Source organism: Morone saxatilis, unplaced genomic scaffold (genome assembly GCF_004916995.1).
Source record: "Morone saxatilis isolate NCDOM2014 unplaced genomic scaffold, NCSU_SB_2.0 Contig24, whole genome shotgun sequence".
NCBI classification, from domain to species: Eukaryota; Metazoa; Chordata; class Actinopteri; family Moronidae; genus Morone; species Morone saxatilis.
This window is the reverse complement of record NW_023339807.1, coordinates 20679225-20689460: the sequence shown is the minus strand read 5'-3', so window position 1 is coordinate 20689460 and position 10236 is coordinate 20679225. Positions and strand designations below refer to the sequence as shown.

Here is a 10236-nt window from a genome sequence, read left to right as displayed (position 1 = left end):
CTTTCCCAGTCATAGTAAGATTATCTGTCCCCCGTGGTTGTTTGGATGAATGAGAAAGTCCACAGAAGAAGAAGCAGCAGCATTCACTCGCCTCTTCTTGGCAGTGCGGCTGAACTGTGTGGGCTGCTTCGAGTATTTGACACTGCGTCCTTGTTTGATTTTTTATTTTCTTAACCGTAGGAACCTTGGCGAGGCGATTAATAGAATAATTCTGAAGATCCCAGATGGCTAAATAGTTTATCACACTGAAATGATATATACATTCATTAATAATAAATTACAATTAAGCATAACTGTTGATTTTTTAACTATTAAGAAATTTAACAAATTGTACTCATACATAAAACAATTATTATACGTACGGTCCTTAAAAACCCATTACCATACTTTTTGACCTCAGCTGATGATCACACTGTCAGACATGGGTGCATTTGTGCATCAGCTAAATTCATTATTGCAAGCGTTAGTACTGTGTGTCAGTTTGTCCGTCTGTCTGCCTGGCCCTTGCTCTCTCTCTCGCTTTCACTCATCCATTTACTCTCTTTTTACACCTCAGGCAAAAAGCGAGGTTGCTATCCTCATTAACCTCCCTGCCTCTCTCCAGCTCACCTCAGGCCAGCCCCACCTTAAGCTGCACTCATTACTGCTGAATCAAGCTGGGGAGACGGAAATTGAAGCTGGGAAGCAGAGAAAGCAAAAAGGGGATAGACAAATAGTCAGCTGGAGAGGGAAGACTGTCATAATGGGTGACAGAGAGGGAAATAAAAAAAAGGAGAGAGACAACAACTGGAAACAAAAAATATCAAGGAGAAGGAGAAATGGAGGGGTTTCGCTTTAGTGTGGTTAAATGAAAAAAGGACAAAAGAGACAGAGAGAGACAGACGACAGGGACAGAGAATCCATTAGGGAACTCAGGAGTGGCTAAGATGATGTGTGAGCCAGTCATAAGCAGACATGCTCAAAGCTTAAAACTATGGCACTTGGCATGGTTATCCGTGATAGATATCTACCTTCAGATACTGGTTATTCATCAATGCCACATTTCTGCTGGCAGTGAGACTACCAATTCAGGCTCAGAGCAAAGTGTTTCATGGCCTCTCCTTTTCTAAGGTTTTTGACTGGACTAATCTCGACCAAACTGTTTTTGTGGACCCTTCTGTTGCTGCCTTATGGCTGAGTCAGAGTTCAATAATCCCTACACAAGTATCATTGATTAATGAGTTGCTACTTAAAGTGCAACAGTTATGGATACAAATGGATGCAAAAGTAGTCTTTTTTTTTCATTTTTTTTTCTTCCCACCACCGAAAAGTTCAGTTTTTCACTGAAGATCTATGGGATATGTGGATGATTAATGGCATAAGGAATGCTCTTGAAGTACTATCATTAAGAATTTTTTAATTAGTAGGGGATGGTTTGTGGAGTGAGACGCAGCACTTATTCCCAGACTGAGGCAAAACGAATAGAGCTCAGCAGCAAAGGCCTCTTCTTGGCCAGAAGGCAACCAGCGGACACTAACTAAAGCACTGATGTGACATGAAACACGACCAACCGATCTGACATCAATCTGCGCTAATAAAGTAATTATACTGATGTTTTTTGTGTCATTGTTCTTCAATAGCCCATGTCAGTGACTTGCATATCGAAAGTCAGAGTGTTCCAGTGATGGAAAAATTTGATGGATTGGCGAATTAAAATGAACGGAAAATGGCAGTTGCATTCTGAAAGCCATAAAACAGAGAGAGGGAGAGAAAGAGAGAGAGAGCATTAGGCAGCAGACATGATTAAATTCCATCATCTATTACAGCTCGGCTCGTGGCTTTGATCTGGCTTCAAGGCCGCACTCTCCGACGCGCTGAGGCTCCATTCGCTTCTTAAAAGGTGACTCTCCCTGCACTGTGTTTCATCATTCATTTACTATCCATCATTCTCTGCCTATGGGGAAACACAACCATGTATATATGCCTGCGTAGACCCACATACACTTACCCACACCCTCATCCTTTGGTTGAAGCAATTAGCAGCCTTGACCAAGATGGAGTATAACATTTACATTTTGACCCCTCAAAGGGAGAAACCTTCAGTTTTTTCTATATTTGACTTTTTCTTCTCTCCCTTTTCTTCTCTCTATTTCCTCCATGTCTTGGCAGGCTCTCTTTGCCATCTCCTCTTCAGATTCAGATGCAGTTCCTCAATTTCAAGGTACTTTACAAGCGTGGCATGTTGCAGCAGCAGCAATCAGCGGTGAAAACAATTGTGTGCTTAAAGTGGATGTAACAACATCAACTTGCGAAGCGCTAACAGCAAGGGCTGTATCAGCGGTGGAAATGAACCAAATTAATAGGTTATGGTTAATAAATCAATTTTCATGAATTAGAAATGTGAGGCCTGTTCCTCCCTGACTTTTTCTCTCAGTTTGGGAAGTTTACAGAGGACGAAAACCATTTATATTACAACAAGTGGAGCTTTATGTAAATTGACCTCTGTCATCTTCTTAAGACCTACCAATCCCATCTTTTTCCTTTTCGTCTTCTTTATGTCGATCAAACATCCTAACCCCCATCCCGCTACCCTTTTTTCCACCGATCCAACTATCAATCTCCATCCATAATCCCCTACATGAATCTCCTATCCAATTCTCCTCTCCTTCCATCTGTAGTCGTCCATTTCTCCAGGAGCAAGGGAGCTCACATCACAATTTCCTCTCCAGCTTCTCCCTTTCTTTCCCCTCACGCTTTTCCCTCCCTGTCTTTCTGCTTCCTTGCACCTCTTGGGATAACATAACTCAGAGGACAAGCCTTTCGAGACTAAAGTCTCTCACTCGCTCTCCCTCCGTCCCTCTCTCCTTCAATCCTTCTCAGTGGGGTTCTCCAAGGGACAGTGATTACAACCAAGTAACTGCCGCCTCTGCCATGCCAATTAATATGGGGGCTTAAAGACGGAGCAAGGGGAAAGAGGGAAAAAGTGCCCGTGCCCGCATCTCCATACATTACCATACTAAACAGGCTGGTGGGGCGTCTCAGCCCAACTGGTAGCTCTACAGCAGACACTTCAGGGACAGGTTCCCCCCCAGCCAGACGTACTCCAAGCCAGACATGTTTGCATAAACTGCCGCGCTCTTCAAACAAGCTCGGTGAGGTGTCCTTCTGTGTTTGTCCTTACAGTCAAGGTGCCAACATCTGACATTATAGTATGGGTCTGCTTTATACTCTATTAATTGGGTGTGAAATTACTGTCATTTCAGCCCAGGCACTCTGTGAATGACTGTGGGTGATAGCTGCACAGGCTTAGGAATATACCCCCCGAACTGGACATGTGAGTGTTTTCCTATACAGACAAACATATGCTACCATGCATCTTGCAGAGATTTAAATAGCTTGCTGCAAAGTGCGGTTAAGTTACAATCCATCAAACTAACCTCTCTGTACCTCCCCACTGATGAGTAATGATGCACTCAGTGGCATTGTGGCCAGTCAATCACACTCTAGTATGCATCATGACCCCATCATACATCAAACAACCCTGATCACTGTGACTCTTAAGATTTCACCTCATACTCTGGGAAGCCAGATGAATTAAGTAACTATTCTATTTTGCTACAGCTTCACCATGACAGTGCTGTGAAGCCTGTTAGCTCAGTACAAGAACGACTACAAGAAAATGGTCACTCACTGAAGTTATGAAAAACAGAGATAATGAGAGTGCAACATTTTTGTAGAAATGATTGGGATTATTAAGTGAAACATTAGTTACAATAACTGGTTGCTGCAGCTATAAGAACCTTTACTTAGAAAGAAATTAAAGACTGAAAGTAAAAACTGAAAATCTACAAAAGGTCAGAGCTCCAACATGACTACTCTAATTAGTGTTACCTTCAAATAAGATGAGGTCTTACCACTCCAGAAAAAAGTCTCCTGCTCTTCTGTGAGTAAGAGGGCCTGGGAGAAGCTCTGAAAAAGCTCGAAGTTTTCTCTGACTCATCTTATAGTCCATTACATTACATCCTCTTTAAAAAAAACCCCGGTACAAAGCCACTTGCCTCCACTTGTCTTTTGTATTACTTTGTTTTCAGCCAACATTTGAAGTTACTGAGCACGCATATACAGACTCATTTCTAACCTTAAACATGTACTTTTCTTCTATTGTGTATTCACCTTTACTTACTATCTTTGAATTTCTCTTCATTTAATTTTTTTCTCTTTCTCTACTTGCCCTTGTCTAAAATGAGGATCCACTATTAGTGTCTGTAAGTTGTCTTAGTGAGTCTCTGCGGGCCATCCAAGTCTTCAGGAGCCCTCAAGTCCAGTTCGAAACTCATATCAATGCTGCACATTGATGCAGGACTAATATGATCGGTCACGTTCTTCTTGGCAGTGTTGCCCTGAGGGGCAAAATCAGACACTAAGACAACAATGCTTTTAAATAAAATTAGAATGCTATATTGATTAAAATTTGAAAACATCACACCAGACTTAACAGCCAAGATGGCTTTAAACTGAGCAGTCAGAAGATATAAAAAAAACAAATGGCTCTTATCCATTCCTCTAGAAAATAAAGCATCTACAGATATGCTGCTATAGTAAAGAACTGCTGTTAATAATATAACAGACACTCAAAGTAACAATGTTTATGTACATATGAGCATGTGTCAACAGTAAGTGTTGCTTGGGTAAGTGAGTTTTTTTTGTTTCATAATGCAAAATGCAACACCATTTCCTTAAGCTGATGCATGTCAGTCTTTTCAAAATAAAGTAATATTTTCTGTCTCAGCCCGCTTCCACTGTGCTCAGGATGTCATACAGTATGATGAAGGCTGACGAGGTCTGAGGGTAATTGGCTTTGTAAAATCTGAGTCAAAATGCAAATTTATGTCAACATTTTCGCAGGTGTTCCTACTTTTATTAAATAACTTTGAACAACAGAGTACAAACAAACTGCAACTTGTGACAGGTCTATAAATAATATCCACGTGTACGCAGAAATCCAGCTGAATTACTGATTGCAATCATGAATACCATTAATAAAGCTTCGCAACTGCATTGCACAGTATGACTCGATGAATTGTTTGGATCCGTTTTTTTAGTATTACGTAGAGGAAACGTTTCTATGCTAATGTGAAAGCTGTACAATAGTGGTCCTGCAGCATTCCAGTGAAAATACTATGTCCAAACGAAGAGGAGGAGAAGGACATGCTGATTAGAGGAACAGCTACCATACTGTGCTACTGTGCTAATTGTTTTGAACAAACAATAGCATATAGTTAAGGGTGTATAAGCCATCTTGAATTGGGGTTTCCCTCGGGCCAAAGACTAAAGCTATTGTCTTTATTCAATTTGTATTATCTTTATATTGTTGTTCTCACTGTTAGGTATATATATGCAACTTTGCTGCAGCTGATATCAAACAAATCTATCTATCCGTCTATCCATCTATCTATGTCATAACATCCACAAATCATAAATCATTAATTTTTCATCAGATAGAGCTAAAAATCAGAAATCAACATTAAAAAATAACAGCCTAATGAGCCCGTGGTTAACATTTTAAACATCACTGGCTCCTGATTCACTCCACTGGGTCAAATTGAATTAATAGTGAATAATAAGTATTTACAAACAAATCACACACTGCAAGTAGCTAATGCTGGTCTTTGATTAGCTGACTCATTAATCAGTCCTGGGGTTTTGTTTGAGCTTGCCCGTTCATCCTTCTCCATCTTTCATCTGTGACAGATATGCATTCAGTTATAATTCCCAACTGTATTGATTGTAATTTTGTGTGAATACCATAAATCAGCAAGCAGTGCTTTATTACTTATGCACTCAGCAGTAATAAAGCATTAATTAGTTATTCGGGGAATAAGGAAACAAGTGTATTAGTCAAATGTGGAACAATACATCAGATTATATGAAAATAATCATCTGAGGCATACAGTAAACGTTGCAAAAAAACGGACCTAATGGGCTCAGCGTGAGCTGTATGTTGTGTTTCTGACCGAGAGGAGGTCCACATATGATGCAATATGACTGTAATTGACTGCCAAATGTTTGGGAAGTATGCATAAATTTGGCAATCAAGTTTTCTGGGAGTTTCACAGCTTCCTGTGTAGTAGCTGGTGTCTGTCTCTGGCATCTAGCTTTCATGCGAGATGATTAGCTCAACATGTGAATGCCCTTTCAAAGAAAATGATGGCTTCACTATACAGGCAACTGCTCACACTTTTAGCACCCAACGCAGCTCAGAGCAGAGACTAACATGTTCATAAATGGCTCATTAGTACTTTCGCATAAATATAGTGTCTTCCTACATGGGGTTTATGCTGCCTGCCATTAAGTCAGCATGTGTGACTGAGTCAGATTTTTACTGCAGTGCTGTTACAATCTGCTCTGATACTCTACCCAGTCCACCCAGTGTACCCACAACTTATATGGGGGCATGTGGGCAATTTTCTCATTGTCTTTACAGGCTTCTCCTCCTCTGGTTTGACGATATTCATTTTCAGCAATTGAGTAACATCTGCTCATCAGCAACACAACGTTCTGTTTACATCCATTGTTTCCACAAAAAAAAACCCGCGCACCGGAGCCCATATGGCTCCACCTGTCCCTCACTCACCCCCCCTCACCCCCCACCTATGTCCCTGTAGTTATTATGCCCGCCTGTCCCCCTGTGGACTGTTTTCTCTGAGTACTGCAGCAACACCGAACTGGCTATAAATCACATTGCATTATCACCGCGCCGCGCTCCGTTCTCGCGCTCTGCCCGCCCAGTGCGCGCCTGCGATTGGCCGGTGAGGCTCCTCGGCCGGCCTCTCCGCGCGGGACATCGGTGCAATCGTATATCCCGCCTCCTTCCTTGGGGCCAGTGATTGGGAAAGGGGTTCTCCTTGAACTGTCAATCATGCTCTTTCTTGTGCGCCTCGCATTCAGTGCTGCTCCCTGCGACGCGCTGAGTGCGGAGCGACGAGACGCGCTGCATACCAACAGAGACATACGGGAGCAGGCTAATTAAGGCTGAAGTGGCGACTTGAGACTGGTCGGGACGCACAGACTCCATCCTGTTCTCTGACAACAACAAAAAACATATTTATGTCAAGTCAGTGGACAGTTGAAATTTTACCCTCTCTTCCCATGAATTTTCTAAAATATCTGATCTTTCCTTCAAGGCTCTGAGAGACAAACTAAGTGTCTGGGATATTTGGGTTTTTTTTCCTGCTCCTGATATTTTTCTGGTTGAGAGATTCTTCTACACAGAAGAAGACAAACAGAATTCTCCGTTTCTCTCTCCGACATCAAAAGGAAAAGTCAAGTGGACAAGACTGATGTTTTCGTCCAGTCACATGTAGAAGCGTTGGACTATTGCTGTTGACATTCATTCCCCGGGTCGGTTTTTTTATACACAGATTCCCCGCAACGGCACCGTAAAGGAGGAATACCAAGGCATTTGGCTGCAAAACAAGCAGAAAATCAATCAGAACTCCATCATGGGCTGCCCCCTCTTGCGGAACGCGTTTGCTGCTTTGATCCTGGTTCTGCTGTCGAAAGGTAAGTTCTTACGAGCTACTTTAGCGATGCGCTGGCGGTTCTGTGCCGCTGCGCCTCTACGCATGTATATCTTTCATTTTCTGACAACGCTTGTGGAGGTGAATACTAATGAAGAAGGGGGGGGGGGTCTACCTGCCTGTGAATCACGCGTGTCTGCTGTGCCACTGCGCTCCAGTTTTCCATTTCCTCACACAGAGATATACACAAACGTAGAAAGAGATGGGGGGTGTATGTGTGTGTGTGTTTGTGTGCGCGCGTACACGCGCGTCGTCGTCGTGCGTGAGCGCGTGCATGTAAGCGCAGCGCCAGGTTCATCTCGAAGCCAACCTCGTGGTTCAGTGTGAGCAACGGGTGATGCATGTTAAGATGTTTACTATGGAAGTATAAAAATAAATAAATATAAGACTCCCATCCCCAGTCGTCTGTGAACATTCCTTTACGTGACATGAATGGCCTGGTATCCCACGCACATGACGCACCACCAGTGCGGGGGGGGGGGGTAACATAAGTACGGGTAAAAGCAATGCAGAGAGACTCCGGAGAGAAAGACAGTGTTTTGTTCTCGGTCTTCAAACCCAAGGTCGAGAGAGACAGCGAGTAATAAATGGTGAGGGATGGACGGGGGCTGAGGGGGTCAAACATGCACCGTGTAATCAAGCCTACATTTCCTCTCCTTGCACTGGCATAAAACATCTTCCCCACAGTGCCAGAGATAACTTGCACAACCAGAAGATTCAGGTGGCTATTTACACTGCTTTATTATGAATAACACAAACAGACAGTGTTGTTATGTTGTTGTTGTTGTCCACAGGGAATGCTGACCAGGGGATATTTAAAACTCCTCTTGCATTTTTCATCATGCCATCCTCTAATATCCTAACCATGCTATGGGATGTCCCATCATATATTAGTTGTACACGGCATTCTCACCATGTACTCTAATTTCCCCCTGCCCATCTAGCATGAACACAGACACACACTTACACACACACACACACACACAAATACACACACCTGGCTCAATTAGTCCTGCCTTCATCCTGTGGGAAATCAGTATATAAATAAATTACTCTGGCCCTTAATAACAATAATTGATGTGTCAGTGCAATAAGATGTGAGGTTAACAACCTGCAGATGCAGACGGGCTATAGCCTCCTGCTCCTGAGCTCCTTGTGGGCAGGAGAGCCCAGCTGGTCATGGTTGGCTTGCCACAGCAAGCCCCTTTTCCACACCAGGCAGCGAGCAGACGGACAGCCCTGCAGGACGCACACAGCACACAAACACAATGAGCTGAGCACCACACAAACCAACCCTACAACCATACTGAGTCTCATTTTAGCTTTCGGCCCTCTGAATTTGTAACCTGTGGGTTTTGGGATGTGAGGGTGTGACCGATCATGTAAGCCACAGTTGAAGAATGATTGGATATTGATGTGAGTTGTGCACATTGCAGCACATGTGAATCAGACTCATCTTGGAGAGGGATCCCATCTGCTGCTCTGAGTTGCTGTAGGTCCACATCACATCCGTCTCTTTTAAGGTAGAAAGCATGCATTATAAAAGAAGAACATGACTGTTAAAAGGGCACCGTCCGCTGCTTGATAAATCATGCAGCAGTGGAATAATCCTTTTAATCTGTGCCCCTTAGAGTCGGACCAGTGTGGTTTGTGGTTGCCTAAATGCTTCACCACCACCGTTTAGCAGATTGTGTGAGTTATTAGTGCCAGGTTAATGATGTATAAGACAAATTCCTCTGAATGACTGTACAGTATTTTATTCATCTGAAGATATTTCTTACTCTTGAAAGAGATTATCACTCATTTAGCCACTTCACATTAGGCACAGGCACAGCAAATATTTATTAAGAGGGAGTGCTATTTTATCTTCCATACCCTCAGAAACAGATAGTAAAATCTGTTTCAGACCTCTACAATGGCATGCCAACCAGGTTGAAAAGGGTCTTTTTCTATGCTGCAAAACACAATTAGACTATTCAAAGGTTTCCTACTGGCTTGGCGTGTGAATGCACAAACCACTCCATGGGTGTGATGGCCAGCTCCTGGCATGCCACCATGCCTTTCCCTTCCTCTGTTATTCTCTCTTTTATTGCACCTAAAATGCCTGAGAACCATAACTCTTAAAAAAGGTGGATGGCCAAGCTCCCACTCATACATACAGTAAAATATCTACATCTTTCTGGCAAATAAGCCATCTGCAATTTATCAAAACTTGTTTCATCCATGAGACTAGGCACTGTGAGACTTTGCTGTTTTCCCGTTGATGGAACATTAAGGCTGTGAATGTGTTCACACACACCTCCACACGAAATTAAACAATTTACCCTCCGCTCAAAAGATTTCTGTTATGACAGAAACCTGCAAGATCTGATAATGAGAATAATGCCATCATTGATTCAGTGAAAAGTGAAGATGACAAGAGAAATTGCTTCTGCTTATGGTGCTACATTAGGTCACAGCAGAGGACGTTTAAGGTTATTTATCAAAGGATATTATTTCAATGATATATTTAGATGTGAAAGAAACTTCTGCCTTACAGATATCCATTAAAGCAATTATTGCAGTAAATCCCACCTTCACACTGTATTGTATACTGTACATATATGTCCAACTGTCTAACAGATGGTTCTTCCCAACAACATGCACTGCTGTGATTGAGGTTCTGGTAAGAGGAAGT

At 42.6% G+C, this 10236-nt stretch overlaps 1 protein-coding gene across 1 annotated transcript in view; it reads left to right on the top strand.

Moving 5' to 3' along the window:
• The first annotated feature begins 6964 nt into the window (after positions 1–6964).
• iglon5 (IgLON family member 5) overlaps positions 6965–10236 on the top strand; it is a 91178-nt gene continuing 87906 nt past the window's right edge. Inside the window, exon 1 of the mRNA XM_035671626.1 lies at positions 6965–7542. Coding sequence (XP_035527519.1) covers positions 7482–7542 — 61 coding nt within the window. The 5' untranslated portion in view covers positions 6965–7481. The remainder of the gene's footprint in view (positions 7543–10236) is intronic.